General features: G+C 39.3%; 1 protein-coding gene across 1 annotated transcript; it reads left to right on the plus strand.

Annotated features, from left to right (window-relative positions):
* The first annotated feature begins 261 nt into the window (after nt 1-261).
* On the plus strand, nt 262-3091 carry LOC109212351. The gene is made up of 5 exons (XM_019375984.1): nt 262-687; nt 791-976; nt 1110-1313; nt 2382-2468; nt 2792-3091. The coding sequence occupies exons 1-5, from the start codon at nt 262-264 to the stop codon at nt 3089-3091; spliced, it is 1203 nt and encodes a 400-aa protein (XP_019231529.1).
* Nucleotides 3092-17512: the final 14421 nt, after the last annotated feature.

Consider the following 17512-nt stretch of genomic DNA (forward strand, 5'->3'; position numbering starts at 1 on the left):
AATTTAGTGTTGATTTATTGTGCCTCAGTTGCAGCTCAAATTTCTGGGCAATTCTTGAATGGAAAGTTGTAATTGAGGCTTACAGTACTGTTGAATCTTTGTGCTTGAAGTTAAGGTCGTATGATTAGATCTATCTGTTTGATTCACCTGAAATATATATTATTCAAGCAGATTTTAGTTAGAAATGATATACTATGTTTGCTGCTTTTGCTAACCTATATTGTGTTTGCTTTTCAGAATCTGAAAAATATTTGAATAGTTATGAATCAAGAAGGGTGCTCAAGCAAAAATAAGAAAATATCCAACCGCATTCCAACTGGATCACTTGCATCTTTGCGAAATAAAAGGGTTTCGTCGTTGACAACAAAAAGAACCTTCCAAGCTACAAGGTCAAATGCAAATGAAGAACGACAATCAGAAGGTGGTTTACCTTCATCTTTGCGAAACCAAAAGGTTTCGTTGTTGACAACAAAAACAACCTTGAAAGCTCTAAGGTCAAATGCAAATGAAGAACAACAATCCGAAGGTGGATCTCAATTGCAAGAACAAGTGGAGCAAGTGCCACAGAATTGCACCTCTTCAGCAACACAAGGAGTACATAAACAAGTGCAACAAGCGAATATGGATTCCATCACTCTTGCATCACAGGGAGTACATGAACTATCTGATGATTCTACCACTCATGAAGTAGCTGAACAAATTGAAGAACAAGGCAAATATATATAAATTTTAATCATAAACTTAACTAAAAATAGTGATTAATCATTATCTTTGTTTTGTACTATTGCAGGACCCTCCTCGCCAAAAAAGAAAAAGAGGCCGTACTCAAATGCCAAATGTTCATGGTAGAAAGGAGCGTAAAATAATCATCCTAAATGAGTATAATCAACCCGTTGGTCCTACTAAAGAGGTTGTAAAAGTGTTGGGTAGCTTCCTCAGCACATTGGCAAGGAGTGGGACTTTTTGTCCTCTTATTGTATTTAATTGGAGGAAACTAGACACAAAAGACGATATGTGAAAATATATCAAGGTATGAAGTTCCCAATGTCCATTAAACATGAATGATATTTCTTATTTTTTATACTAACCCAATTGCACTAAATTTGTAGGAAAAATATGACATTCCTGACGAGGCAAAACAATGGGTTTTTGATTCAGTTTGTAGTGCTTGGAGAAAGTATAAGAGTCAATTGAAGGCAACCCACTTCACAGCCTATGAGAATGATGAGCTTCGAATGAAGAATAGGCCAGTAGATGTTCTGGAATCTCACTTTAAGGATCTTCTTAAATATTGGAACTCCGATCCACACAAGGTAATTACATCCAGAATCTCTTGTCTTGTTTTACCATAATTATTTTTTGGTGCCTGAGCCAAAAGAATTATAAGTAAAATATTACCAAACACTACAGTTTTGGTTGTGAAACTGTAATGTTTATACTAAGCATAGGATATTTTTCTTCTTCAAGTTTTAATTTGTGTTCATCTTTGCATGTATCAGTGGTTCATTGCAGCCTGTTTGATGATTGTTCTTGCAAATTATTTGATTGAGTAAAATGTGGTGAATAGATGCTCTGTAAGCTGTCAGCAGAACTTAAAATTTGCAGAACTGTTAACAAATGATGAAGGTATCATTATCAAAAGTTTTTGTTATGTACTAGCTAGGAACATCTGAATATTCACAACAAGATCATATGAATTACACTTACAAATCAGTAAAAGAATAAGAATTTTTTTAATAGGAAACCTCAGGTAGTTACTACAAGAAACAAAGAACAAGGCCAGACTCATACCAGAATGATGCCATCTCTTGTTGCAAGGACAAGGATGTCAGAACAAGAGACCACCCTAGGACATGCCTCCTCTATTTCGTCTTTTATCATGTCGATGAAATTAGACCCTTTCAGTGTCCTATTTGGGATTGCCTCGCGTTCAACAAGAGACCACCCTAGGACATGCCTCCTCTATTATGTCCATTCATTGCTTTTCCTCTGTTCCATCATCATGCAGCGTGAATCTGGTATAAGTGAAGTAGGCGACAGAGTTTCCATTTTCTTTTTAACAATTTCAATATCCTGAATTTGCTTATTAAGACTTAGAATGGACTATACTTATTTCCATTCGTTAAAGACAATTAATTTGTTGTGTGAATAGGAAAAAAGATGAGATTTTTATTAGCTGAGCATATTTGACAGTTTCCTGTCAGAGACTGTATAAACCAGCATCTTTAAAGGATATAATTAGCTGAGCAAACAGCCTGGTCACACTCACATTCTTTATAAAAAAAAAAAGCAAGCTTTAAGGCTATGAGTGTAGTCTTGGGTCTTGATGTGGGTAATAAGCATAACTGTTGGTTGCTATTGATTGACTCGTTTGTTTGCAGAAAATGTCCGAAACCAATACAGAGAATCGAAGTAAGTTGATGTGTCCGCACACTGCTGGCAGAATACCTTTTGCTCTAATTCGCGAGGTTTGATGTTTTATCTTTCTTATTTTTTTTAAATTATGAACTTGCTAACTTTATATGGAAAGATTCTTATACCCGTTTTCATGTAACTAGCAAAAAGAGAAGGAAATCTATGATACTTCAGATACTCTGTCAATTAAGGACATCTTTGTGACTACAAGAAAAAGAAAACTTGGCCGAGTATACAAAAGCTCATATGACAATACGATTACTAAAATTGTATGAAATTTCTAATTTAAAGTTTGTCGTGCTTATTTATTTGTTCTTAATTATTGATTCAACTTTAGTTACTTAAAACTCTTTTTTCTCGCATTTTTGGTTTGTAGGCTGAAATGGAGAGAATACAATCCACTCAGGAAAGTGAAGATGGCAGTCATTCAGTTGACACTTTCGTATCAGTCATGGGACCTGAACATCCAGGTCGCGTGAGATTGTACGGACGAGGGTTTACTAAGACTGTGTTAAAAAGGCAAAAAGGGAATCTTGGATCTTCTTTAGATGTTGATAAGAGGATGGAGCAGAGAATAGAGAAAATGGAAGAGAGGATGCAACAAAGAATACATGAAAAGTTGAACGAACAAAAGGATGCTATAGAACAAAATATTACAATGAACGTCATCGCATGACTTCAGCGTCTGAACCCAGATTTGCGACTGGATCCTGACATGTTAAGGTTCAGTGCACGTTCACCTGTAGATGCTTCCTCTGCACAACAAGCTGCTGTTCAACTAAACAATCGACCATCTGCTGGTAGTAACACTCAAGGTCAGTACGTACCAAATGTTATACATCTTCTTCTATTTCTTCTTCTCTTCCTTCCTTACTTGGGATTTTGCATATAACATCAATCACTACTGAGTTGATATAAGCAACTCTTTAAAATCTTTGTTTGCATGCTGCTTCCCTTATTTCAGTGCTTTTAGTTTTGTGTTCTCTCAAAAACATTTTACCTGGCACATACTAGGAGATATCCCTTTGGTTTGCGATATGGCATCTAGGAACTAAAGGTACTCTTTGATACTTAAACTTGATTTGGCTGTGTAGATCAATTAAGTACATGTAGTCTCTAGTTAAACTTGATGTTTAATCCATTGAATCCCTTAAGATTTCTGCTAATAGGATAGATTTATAGTACTGAAATCAATGCGTTCAAAACGAGCTTCTATCTCATTTACATTGTCTTGATCTCCTTTGTTCACCAATCTTGAAACCAAAGACCATTTGTTAATTGGATTAGAAAATGGAGCTGACAAGAAAACCAACACCATTTGGTGTGACGACCCGACCCGTCGTCTCATGAGAACCACTCTGTTTCCCCCATTTCCTGCTTCGTTATGCTTCATTATCAGTGTCTTGTGTGAACGAGTTGAATTGGGTTGATTTTTGGAAGGAAACGAGACACTTAGTCTCTTTAAGGAAGGCTTGTCTTGGAAAAGTAAACCGGATGTTGACCTATGAGTTAGAGGGCTCGGATGTGGATTCCGACGATTCGGTTAGCTTCGGGGGATGATTTGTGACTTAGGAGTGTGATCGAAAGTGATTTTGGAGGTCCGGTGAAGAATTAGGCTTGAATTGGCGAAGTTAGTATTTTGGCGAATTCCGGTTGATAGGTGAGATTTTGATCCGAGGGTCAGAATGGAATTCTGAGAGTTGCTGTAGCTTCGTTAGGTGATTTGGGATGTGTGTGCAAAATTTCAGGTTATTCGGAGGTGATTTGGTTGGGTTTTTGATCAAAGCGTGTTTCGGAAGTTTTTGGGAAACTTAGGCTTGAATTCGATGTGAATTGATGGTTTTCGTGTTGTTTCAGGTGTTTTGGTGATTGGAACAAGTTTGAATGAGGTTTTAGGATGTGTGGGTGCTTTTGGTCGAGGTCCCGGGGGAACTCGGGGTGATTTCGGATGGCCATAAAAATGGATTTTGGATTGGTGAGTTAGCTGGTTTGCTGATATCTGGTATTTCCGCATCTGCGGAAAAGGGCCGCAGAAGCGGCTCCGCAGATGCGGTGAGGGAGTCGCAGGTGTGAATTCTTGGTCTTGGGAGGACTTCCGCAGAAGCGGATGGTGGTCCGTATATGCGGCGTCCGCAGAAGCGGATATGGACCGCAGAAGCGGACCTGAGCGCAGCAGTGTAATTTCACAGAAGCGGGAGAAGTACCGCACAAGCGGTGACCGCAGAAGCAGTAAAAGTATCGTAGAAGCGGAAATGAGGTCTGGGCAGAAGGCTTTAACATAACATTTCATCCGCGGACCCAAACCCATTTTCCTCCATTTTTGAGCATTTTGGGAGCTACTTGGGAGCATTTGAAGGGGGATTCGACGGAGATTGACTGGAGGTAAGTTATATGAGTTAAAAACACGATTATATTGTGGAATTATCCTTGAAATTCGTGAGAATTTAGCTAAATTGAAAGAAACTAGGGCTTGGGATTTTAAGATTTTAAATTGGAATATGAGGGGCCAATTGTGGTCCGAATTGAGAGTTTTTGGTATGTACAGACTCGTAGCGAGATGAGGAATCCGATGATGTTAATTTTCTGATTTTTCGAGAAGTGGGCCCGGGGCTCGGGTTTTGCAAATTTCGTGAATTTCGATATTTTTCGAGTCTTTTCGATTAGGGTATGTCCCCTTAGCCTATTGTAACGTATTCGTTGTGGCTTTGTTCAGATTCGACGCGCGAGGAGGTTGATTTGTGAGGCAAGGGCATATCGAGCAAGGATTTTGGCCGGCTTGAGGTGAGTAATGATTGTAAATGATATTTTGAGGGTTTGAAACCCCGGATTGCACATCATAGTACTATGTTGAGGTGACTTGCACGCTAGATAGCGAGCGTGGGGTAGAGCACCTTTGGGGATTGTGACTTAGTCCATCCCGATTAATGATTTTACCACGTATTTGATTGAAATCAGTTTGCTATCATCATTATTTGGGCTGAATTGCATATTTGGGCTTCGTGCCAACTATTTGAACCCTTCGGGGATTGTTGTTGATGTCCCTCACTGTATTGACTTTATACTTAAACTCAGTCATGTTATTTCTACTATTTTTAAAACTCAGCCACGTTTACTCTGTTTTTAACTCAGATAATATTTAAAAGATGTTTTGGGCTGACAGATACTGTTTTACTGTTGCCCGAGAGGCTATGTGATTTTTGACTGAGTAAGGTCGAGGGCCTGTGTTGTGAGGATACTTTTGGTTCGGGCTGCACGCCGTAGCAGTGTTATACTGATATTGATATGAGGCCGAGGGACTAGTTTGATGCCACGAGATGGCTTGATATTGCGCTTGCGCCGTAAGGGGCCCCTCCCGGGGTCTGCACACCCCCAGTGAGCGCCGTCGACGATAAAAAAATCGGGCTGCATGCCGCAGCGATATGTGGAGCGGGCTGCACGCCGCAGCGGTACCGGTACTGTCTGATGTGTTTACCTTTATTCATTGTCTGCCATTATATGCTGTTTGTGCTGCTTCTTGCAATATTTACCTGTTGCTCTGGTATTAACTGATAACCAAGTGTGGTGCCCGAGAGGCGGACTTCTGTGCTTATCTGCACTATTTGTTTTGTATTCAATTGCATAATTGTTGAAAAAAGTCATTTTCAAAAGAGGTTTTAAACTGAGCTATGATATTTCTAAAGGTTTTACAGCTTCACTGTTTTCTCTCAAAGGGTTTTTCACTGTCCCTATATAGCATGATGGGTTGCATTACGTGATTTCTTACTCCTCAATTGTTATTTACCCTTATTACTCACTGAGTTGGAGTACTCACTTTACTCCCTGCACCTTGTGTGCAAATGCAGGTATTTGTTCACCCGATAGCGGGTTTTGAGCTGATCGGAGGCTAAGTTATCAGAGTTCAGCGAGGTGACTGCCTGCGTTCGCAACACTGCATTTCTTCCTTTTTGTTTATCAGTCATATTTTGTATATTGCAGGCCCTGTAGTTGTATTTGTACTCTAATAGATGCTCGTGACTTGTGACACCCCGATTAGGGTTGTGTTGGGCTGTATTTCCGCTAATTAAGAGTATTAAGTCATATTTAAACTGCTTATGAATTGTTTAAACTGTTTTTAGAGGATGAATTGGGTTTAGTTGGCTGGCCTTGTCCCCACGAGAGGCGCCATCATGACCGGGTCCGGGTTTGGGTCGTGACATTTGGAATACTGAAATTCCCGTTGTACTAACTTCTCTTAGCACTCTGATAACAGCTGAGACAAGTTGAAGTTATAACAAATATAGACCTGTGAAAATATATTTGTTACAGAATTAAAAAGCTTCTCATTATCATCCAAGTTCTTTGTCCTTTAAGCTTTCCCTCTTGATTTCCTCACAGGTTATAGAGATCATTTTTTCTACCATTTGTTCATTGAGTCAAACAGCTTGCAAATTCTGACACTTCCTCTGGTGACTTTTTTACCTGAACAGTCATTGATTTTTCAGTCTCTTTCGATTGGATTTGCACTTACGATTTTTGGAACTTTGGATGCTTACCAAAGTTTAACTTGCTTGAGAAATGGCTTCTCAAACCACCTAGCCTCTCTAGTTGCTAAATGTGATTGTTTCAAGAGATCTTCTGGGTGGTGAAGGCCACAGCTCTCAGTCCCCCCTTACCCACAGTCCTTTTAATTGCAGTTTGGTGTTGTGTACACTATTTTGGATACTGATCTGAATGAGATCATTGTCTTTGAATAGTTTTATTTCATGGGATGTCATAAATCTTTAAAATTTAGACAATGCTTATGCCATCTCTTGATTCTTCTGGCATTGCTACGATCAGCGCTGATTATTGAAATTGTTACAAAGGTTCAATTAGAAACTCCTGGCAGGGAGACTTCTAATGGAAACACCTGCAGTTTTTGGGGCCATTTTTTTGAATATGATATATATTTCGCTTTTTCTTGGATGTCTTTTAAAATTGTGGACATGTGGTGTTTATTCAATTGATTCAACGGCACTTAACTTAGGAAAATGTTTGCTTTTGTCAAAAGGTGAAAGGTATAGGCTCGAGTCGTCTTTGTTATATGATATTCAATTTTGTGTGTGTGGGATTGTTTGGATGTGGGATGGTGCTCTCTGGGAGGGAATGAGTTGAAGAATTTACATCTGACTGCATTTCTTTTATGGGTTGTGGTTGATGATGCAGGTTTCCCCTCACAGTTTATATGAACATAGATTTTGAGACTCTACTTGGTTCACTTCTTTTGTATTTAACTAGTTATTTACTTCTCTGCGCAAGGATCATTTTGGTAATAATTTTAATTATCCTCTTTTGTAGGTGGAGTAGATCAAGAAATGGATGATGAAGACGATGAAGAACTAGACCTTACTTGAAATGAATTTTGTATTGTTATAGATGGATGTTCTAGGAATCTTTTGTTACCAACATTTTTGAAACTTATTTACTATCTTAAAATGTACGAAACTTATGCACTCATGGGGTAGAACAATTGCTTTATGGATATTATTTGCTTGATGGATAATTTTGTATTATTAATAGTTTCATTTTATGATGTATTTAAATTTTAGTGTTATTATAATTTATTATATGTATAAATATTTATTTATAACAGGTGCTATATTTTGGTTTTAACTGAACTGATACAATACCCTACCAGAACCGTTGCAATAGGACACAAATGGCATTCCAATAGACAATGTAAACCGTTGCAATAGGTCCCATAAACTGTTCCAAATACAAATATAACCGTTACAATAGCCTACCAGAACCATAGCAATATGACACAAATAGCGTTCCAATAGCAATGTAAACCGTTGCAATAGGTCCCATAAACTGTTCCAAATACAAATATAACCGTTACGATAGCCTAAAGAAACCGTAGCTATATCCAACATAACCGTAGCAATAGCTTACATAAGTGTTGCTTTAAATAATATGGTGACGGTTAAAAACCGTTGTATAAACAATACAGTAACGATTCTAAACCGTTCCAATTGAAACAAATAACCGTTCCAACAGAGAACGGGAAACCGTTGCAATAGACGTATCTATTGTCACGGCAATGCAAACCGTTACAAGAACCGTTCCAGTAGGCCTATGGGTACGCCGGGTGATGTGACGGTCTTTAAACCGTTCCAATATCCCTATGGCAACTGTTTAGCAGTCTGTGGGAACGGTTTTGCAACTGTTACCGTAGACCAATTTTTCAGTAGTGAACATAAGGATTGACATAGGACAAAGTGGAACCGAGATCAATAAAAGCATACATATCATGAGATTGGGTAGTCAATATACCTGTGACAACATCTAGAGAAGCCAATGTACTCTGGCAACCACTCATATTATAGAAATGGTTGCGTCCTCCCGAACTCTGTGCACCAGCCCTAGCTGCACCACGCCCTGCGCATGCTAGAGTGCCTTGAGCTGGAGAGGGTGCTGAGGATGTAGTAGCAGCAGAACATGATGGCTGTGTTGTGTCCTTGCCCGCACCTTGGCAGGACAAACGACACTCTCGGAATATGACCTTTCAATCCGCACCTGTAGCATATGGGTAGGTCCATGTAGCAGATCCCCAAGTTCATTTTCCCACACCTGGGGCATGGGGGCCTCCGCTGCTGATGGAATCTACATCCTTACCGACCCTGCTGGTGGGGTCCCTTATTGTCGTGACTGGGCCTTAAATGACTCAACTTGTGGCTGGGCCATGATGACAGTGCACTTGCTGATGACTGAGCAAAAGACTGGGAGGGTCCTGACGTGGCTCCCCTAAATGTTGACCTACCACCACAAAATAAATCTCCAAGGTTACCCACGGACTAGGTCTTAAAGCTACCCGCTTGCTCCATTTTGTTCTTCAACTTAAATTTCTCTATAGCTTGAGTAAATGCCATTATCTTCCTATAGTTCATGTAAGAATTCAAGGAAGCCATATTGGCCTCATTGATAACCAAATGGCTAAGGCCCTGGACAAACTGGCACACTCTAGCCTCCATAGTGGGCAACATGTGAATAGCATACTTGGATAGGCGTGCGAACTCCATGTGGTACTCCCACACACCTTGCTACCTTGCTTTAGGTTCTCATACTCAGTGGCACGGGCTGCCTTTATCTCGGCATGCAAGAAATGATCCATGAAGGCATCACCTAACTAATTCCACCTCGCTGGAGGGCTCTCCTCCTCACGGGAGTCCTCCCACAACTAAAACAAAGAATAGGCCACCCCTTTCAGGCGGTAGGCGGTAGGCGGCCAACTCCATTCCCTCCGTCTCAGTAGCACGCATAATTTGGAGCGTATTGTGCATCTCATCAATGAAATCTTGGTGGTCCTCCAAAAGATTAGTACTTGTGAACACTGGAGGATCTAACTGAAGGAACCTATTTACCTTAGATCTAGTAGAATCACCTTGATGCCTAGAAGAAGTGGTGTAACATTTGATCTCTGGGCCTGGGAGGCCACTATTTGAGCCAAAATTTGTATCGCTCCCCTAAGGTCCCCATCAGAAACACCGGGACCAGAAGCTGGGGCTGGAGTTGGAACCGGAATATCAGCTGGATGGATCATTGCACCCTCAGTAGGTGCAGGAACTGGTGTAGTCTGGTCCGATTTAGTGAAATCACGCAGTGTAGTAGTCGGGGGGAATATCCTCACCCCTCGGGTACTCGCCCACATCGTTAAGCAAAGAATCAACTGCCACTCCTGGGGCGACAATGGCTCCTTGGCCAGTTCTGGCCTTTTTCCTAAGTGCCATGTACTGAAAGTTAGAACAATGCACGAGCTAGAGAAGGAATAGTCTCACATTCAACTCTATTACATGATACAGAACATCAAAGAAGGGTATTATTCCTAGATGTCAGAGTAGAATCCACCTTATAGATGTGGTCGACAACACACCGATAAGGAGCACTCCACTAGACACGGTGCCGAGACATCCTAGGACACTTTAAAACCTTAAGCTCTGATACCAAGTTTATCACGCCCCAACCTCGGGGAGCGCGACCGGCGCCCAACCGAGTGAACCCGATTCAGCAAGTCTATTAGATTCTTTCTACCCAAACTTACTCATGAATAAAGAGAAGAAATATTCTCATTAATTAAGCAATACGAGGATCATGTATACAATACCAAATCTTTTCCATTAGTTACTTCATTTTAAAGTATCAAAATACACGATTTTCCATAGTCTAAAGTGGAATAAATGATTCAAAAACAACATAAATCATTTGACTTTCCCAACATCATATACAACCCACACTATGTCTACGGCGCCTCTAATAATTACAAAGAGTAGAATACTAGTGCCGTCAACAAGTCTCCCTCTACACCTCAAAATGTGAGAAATAATGAACAAAGGATATGTAACCCCGGAATGAAGTGGGGCTCACCAAGTCTGCTGGGAGGATGGTGTACTGCTATCATTGCTCAATACTGCATGCTGTGGATCCACCTGCATCCATTAAAGATACAGCGCCCCCGATAAAAGGGACGTTAGTACTGTTGAATAGTACTAGTAAGTATAACTAAACACCACCTCAATAGAATGAATATAATACAAGGAGGAACAATCATTAAATAAATAGGAGCCTCAAACAATTCCAAACATCAAGTTAAGAATCACATTAGTTTTTAAGTAGATTTCCATGATTTTAGGTTGGGAGACCTTTAGTGCCGATATGACATCATTCACAATACCACCGCACCTTTGCACGGAGTCCGATCACGCACTGATCGGCTAGGTTGCCTCATTTGAGATATCAACCACAATCACGATTCCAATTATAATTTCCAGCACAATCACCACCATGTGTGCAGCATGGCATCCGATTACTGTTCGATCGGCTAGGCCGTCTCACCCGTGACATTACCTTTTTCGATCAATCATCTCACTTCATACTTCTTTCACATCTTTTCAATTCATCAGCACTAGTGGCCACGAGTATCATGCTTGGGAATTGGCGACATTTCATATTTCATGCTCCCCTTTTCCTTTTCACACATTACCATTATTATCAACAATAAGACTTTTCAATTCATGAATTTTTGTACACATGTGAGCAATTAAGAGTATTAGACATATAGTGATTTTTCACATAATTTGGAATGAGAACATTTATTCAAACTTGACTTGAAGTAGTAGCATTTTTAACACACAACCTATACTTTGAACATATCCTAAAGTGATAGCATAGCATGATAAAAGCATTTGGAACACATTGATCATATATCTTTCAACACAAGTTTACTCGGTAGAGCCAATTTCACAATAATCAACTCGGGTCTTACATAACTTACATGAATGCCGAGGAATTCAATTCTAAGTAACGGGGTTTAGCCAGCATATCTTAATTGAGATTCCTCAAACTCTAATATATTCCGGAATTTCTTAGCAACTTTAATCTATTTTATAAATAAAACAAATTGAACCAAAATTAGGTAGATGATCATAGTTCTAGCTCATTTGAGCGTTTTATCAAACATTAGGTGTACATTATGGTTTCAAGGTCCTCCTGTGGTGGATCCATCATCCCAAACCCATTATCTACCATTCTTAGCTCAACAATCTTCTTACACCCTTTGATAACACATGCGTGCATGATGAACAACTACCATGCCCAAAAATTATCTTACTAATTACACAGTTCAAGAAAATTTTGAAATTGAGGGTTGGATGAAGACCTTGTGGGTTTTCCTTGTTAATCTTTCAAGATTGGAGAATTAATTGAAGAATAATTGTTTGGGAACACTTTCCCACTCTAGGGCACTCTCTCACTCTAAAAATATCAGGTTTTAGCTCAAGAAATGGACTATTCCTTCTATTTAACAAAATAGGGGTCGAGTTAGAAAAACACGAATTTGCACAACCGCGACACATGGGGGCGCTGCGTGGGGCAGTGCAGTAGTAAAAACTATGTGTAAATGAAATTATGGAGTGTTCTGGAAATCCCCATAGGCACGCCGCCGGTAGTGTAAAATTCTACCTAGCGTTTGCTAATTTGGTCCTAACTTCTTGTAGGATTGTCCAAATGACAAACAGTTTGAAGGGTTAGAAACTAGACTCAAAGATATTTTACTTGATAGATTTTTCATCACATAACTCCATATATATATATATATATATATATATATATATATATATATATATATATATATATATATATATGTATATAGGCTCGTTCAAAATTTTGTCTTGCGCGTACTAATTAGGAACATTAGTCTATCATGAAAATTTCCAACTTGCCTTGGACATAGGCCTCTCTATAGACCCCACATCACTTATAATATGCCTCGTACACTTATTATTGCATCCAATTGATATCCATCATATTAATATCCCTCGTCTGCATACTATGTAATATAACCAGCATACATCAACTTTCTTAACAGCACTTAAGTACTTCGAATTTTTCGGGGTGCTACAATATTTGTACATCTAGTTTGGATACCTTTGGTCTGGGTCGGATTGTAGAGGTCAAGGCCATTTGGTAATTTGATGCGTCCGATAGCTGATACGATGGAAGCCTCGTCAACGTTAAAGTTATATTCCAATAACCTCGGTGCTTCTTTAGGCCCGATAGGCCGATCGAAACGGTTATTGCTCATGAGTTCCCAACTGCTCTAGCCTCGGTCATTCCTACATTTCACCTAGAACCCCATCCGGACCCACTGCTTATTCGATCTGATTGTACGGCTGATACCGATCCCTGTTCGGCCTTGGCTCACGATCGATATCTCTCTTGACTCTATCGATGGATCTAACAGGGTAAACATACTTGAAAAGAGCCCCTATTTGATCATCTTCGACACCGATCTTTGATTGATATCGGTTATGCACATAAGCCCAAGTGACAGCCAAATATTCTATCAGATTCTGCTTCAAAAGTTGTGAAGCCACCGAGCTTCGAACATTGAATCCTTGGGTAAAAGCTTGAATTGCCCAATTTTCAGCGACTGGTGGCAGGTCCATCCGTTCTACTTGAAACCGTGATACAAATTCTCTAAGCATTTCATTATCTATTTGCCTTACTTTGAAGAGGTTTGAATTCATGGTTTCGACCTTGATAGCCCCAACGTGTGCTTTAATAAAAGAGTCCAGAAGCATAACAATAAGTCAATAGAATTAGCGGGTAAGCTCTAATACTATATCATAGCTTCCTTTGCACGATTTCTCCGAACAAGATAGACTCGATCTCATCATCCTCCGTGTCGTTTCCTTTGATGGTGCATGTGTATGAAGTGAGATGCTCATTTGGTTCAGTCAATCCGTTGTACTTAGGAATCTCGGGCATGCTAAATTTTTTGGGAATCGCTTTGGAGCCGCACTCGGAAGGAAAGGTTTCTGTACAATCTTCTTGGAATTAAAGCCTTCCAGTATTGGCGACTCCCGTGATCTTGTCGACCATGTAATTTTAGGTTTCCACCTTTTTGTCGATTGCTTCGATTTCTTCTCCCCTGATTTTATTCGTTTCGTAAGCTACTCGAGCATTTTTATGATCTCGGGGTAATTACTTGGCTCGTTTCTACTCGGCCTCTCTGTGACCGATTCCTCCCATGGGTGATCTCTCGAGACAGATTAGGCTCGATTTCGCTCGGTACGCGCCTTTGGTTTTGTAACTAAGCTATCGCCGATTGTTGAGCCCGTAACTTATTGAAGACAATTCGTAGATTCATCCCGTCTCGTACATTGTTTTGAGTATTCTGTGTTATCGACAGGTATCCACCGTGGATGCTATTCTCGGGGTCAGAAGGGAGGCTTGTGTCGATGGCCACTTGGGAATTAGCGCCCAACGGGTCTGCAATTTGAATTCCAATGGAATCAGCGGGCGGTACCTCATTACTAGCTGCTATGTTATTGTTTTCACCGTGGTGACCTAACTCATTGTTAATAGGTAGAGGTGCTAGTTTTGAGTTTGACATTTTGAGCTTAAGCTTGAAATCAGAGACACTTTAAAGAACAAGTGTAAAATAATGTGTGTTGTGGAAATTTATATCAAATTATTACACCGCATATCTTCGTATGAAAGAGTATTCGTAAGTCAATTCATGTATGTTCAAAAATAAGATCATCTTTGAGGGAACACAAAGTAAGTTAATCATGTTACGATAGAGGTTAAAAATATTTAATATCATGAATACCAAGTGTCAAGAGGGTTTGAAGGCATTGAAGCTAAACATATTGAAGAAAATAGGTTTCTTTGAATGTCGACAAGTGGGGAATGTTATATCATGTACTTTTGGGATGAGAATAGGGTGCTTAGGTCAAATGTAGTTGCGTTTTTCTTCCAATATACTTGGAATTAGGGGATGATCTACATACCAAAATGAATATCTATGAGTAGCGAGTTATTTGCAGTTTTGCGAGACTGCATAGGTGACAAGTATGTGTGTCACTAAAGCTTTTTGAGCAATACATTTTGTGTGTTGTATGAGGTCTTTTAGGGACATATTATATACCATATTGAAGGTCTTGGAATGTAGTTTCTAACGCTCCTAACTATTTGTTCATATGACATACGGATAAAAATATATAAGTGTCGGAGGAATGGCCAATGCAAGGGTGCCAAGCTAGCGCCTCTTTCACTTTCCAAAAGTTGATATATATAGGGTTTTCAATCGTCTTTCTCTTCATTTTTCATAGAACATGACGATAGAACCCCCAAAAACTTACCCTTATGATCTCCACAAGGGTTCCAAAGAAGATTAATATCCCGGGTACTAAATCAAGAAGCAATAACATTAGAACGATCCCTACGACGTAGATATCGCTATACCACCTCTCATTTTCTTTGTAGTTTTAGATTTGGAAGGTACTTCATAGTTAATAAAACGCCTACTTTCTTTATTTATTCTTTTAAATGTCAAGGAATGTTGATATTTGTTTCCTAATAGGTATAATTCACGAGACGGTGATCGAAAGCTGTGAGTTCGATTTATTTCACTTTTAGTGGACTGTTTTGTAGTCCACTTGTGTTGGCCTCTTTTGCTGATGTTTTATGGAGTTTTTGAGGAGAAAAGGTGTCGAGAAGCACCAAATAATGACGGAATGGTGGGCTGGTCATTCGTCGTACATTTTTTAGGTTTTTTGGCACTACTTTTGTTGTCATTTTATGTATGAAGTGAGTAGGGAGTGTAGGCTGTTTTGTGGTATATTGTGATGGAGATAAGGTTAGAAAATGATGCATAGATGTTGTTATTGTTTTGTTCTTGTTTTTGTTGGTATATGATATTTGAGGAGGGCCTTGTTAAAGGGAGTGCTGCCTAAATTTACATACAACGAGCTACTAGCTTAAGTTACAGACTTAGCCTTCACTCGACACTGAGTTTGAATCTCCTTATGCTATGGTTGACTGAGTTGAGTTGTTTGAAGACTTGATCTGAAGAAATTAAGGGCTCAACGAGGTTAAGGTATGTTAAGGCTAAACCTTTCTTTCATTTGGCATGATCTCGTAACTACATGTGTTTGATAACGAGACATAAAGATAAGTTTATATTCCTAAATTTATGTAAACTATCCTAGTCTCATAAGTTACAACATTCCCCATTATCAGGAATTTATATTGAGTTTAGCATTATCTTCTTTCAGCCATGAGAGTAGAGAGTCTATATATACACAGTGTTACAATATTGTAACCACCACAGAGCTATAACCGGTAAGCACACCGCTGTTGGGAAACCTCTGATACAATGGTGAGTTATATACCGAGCCTAGTGTGGCCAAGCGCATATGAGCGAGCTTGGAATGGCCGAGATATAGAGACTAGAATGGGAGATCACCTATGAGCAAGCCTACTACGCCATAGCAGTTACAAATACCGAGCCTTATAAGGCCAGACAACTATTTTACTTACTATATAGAGAGAGTTGAGTCAGTATCAGCAAGTAAGCATATCTTCAAATTATCTTTGACTCCTAGTTACTTAGAGTTACAATATTAGATGCTTAGTTTCAACTTTCAGTAATTCTGTTGCCTTACATACTCAGTACATTATTTTGTAGTAACGTCCCTTTTACCGGGGACGCTGCATTTCATGCTTGCATGTCCTGATTGAGAGTTGGACAAACCTTCCTAGAAGACAGAGTCAAACATCGGCTTGGTTGGTAAGCTCCACTTCCTCGGAGTTACCAGGTCTATACCTTGGAGTCCATTTGATATATACAGGTTTGATGGGTAGGTCGAGGCCCTGTCCCGACCATGGTACAAATCATTAATCTCTAGAGGCTTGTAGACGAGTCCTATATATTTTGTATATCAGTAGATGTTCATGGCGGCTTCACCAGCCTACATAGTTATATAGACCATCTTTTGGGTATGTTTACCCCACATATGAGAGACACGTTATTTTCCATCGATTTGAATTGAATTATAAGTGATTATAAGGATACATGGACTAATTTGACACAAAGTGATAAATTGAATTATAAATGAAGCGAACAATAATAAAGTAAATTAAAACCGTGTGACTTGAACAATTATAACCATGGAAAATAAGTCTAACGCGAACTGGATGTAATTTAAATGATATCAAATTCAGAAGAACAGTAGCTCGTAGAAAGAAAATAATATTATAATGCTTTGGGATTTGTGTTACAATGTACTTTACAAATAATCAGACCCCCTTTATATAGTACCGGAGTCCTAGTTTAGGTATAGTTTGATATAAGGTAAAAAATCTCATGATTTTCTAATTAACCGCTTTCTCATTGACACGTGCCGAGATTCCCTTCGTGATATCCAACCGGTTACCGATATTTCGGCCTTTCGTAACTTTTTCCAAAAATGTTTCCTCAAGCTCATTCAGAACCAGAGTCGGTTCCGGAGTAACGGACTCATTTATCTCGAAGACGTAAGTTCTAACATCGTACCTTGGTTCGGTGGAACCGGGGGTCAATTTTCAATCCATTACGTTTCAGTCGCGATACGTCATGCAATAGAAGAGCCGGATTTCGACCATATACATATGTTCTTACAATGTTAATATTATTATACTTAATTCACATCATTCTCAGCCAAAATATTCATAAGAATATTCTTCAAAATATTCCTCACACCTAGCACCTTAACTTTTATTTTTCAATCACTTGTTTTTCATGTTTTATTCTTCA

Source organism: Nicotiana attenuata, unplaced genomic scaffold (assembly GCF_001879085.1).
Source record: "Nicotiana attenuata strain UT unplaced genomic scaffold, NIATTr2, whole genome shotgun sequence".
Taxonomy (NCBI): Eukaryota; Viridiplantae; Streptophyta; class Magnoliopsida; order Solanales; family Solanaceae; genus Nicotiana; species Nicotiana attenuata.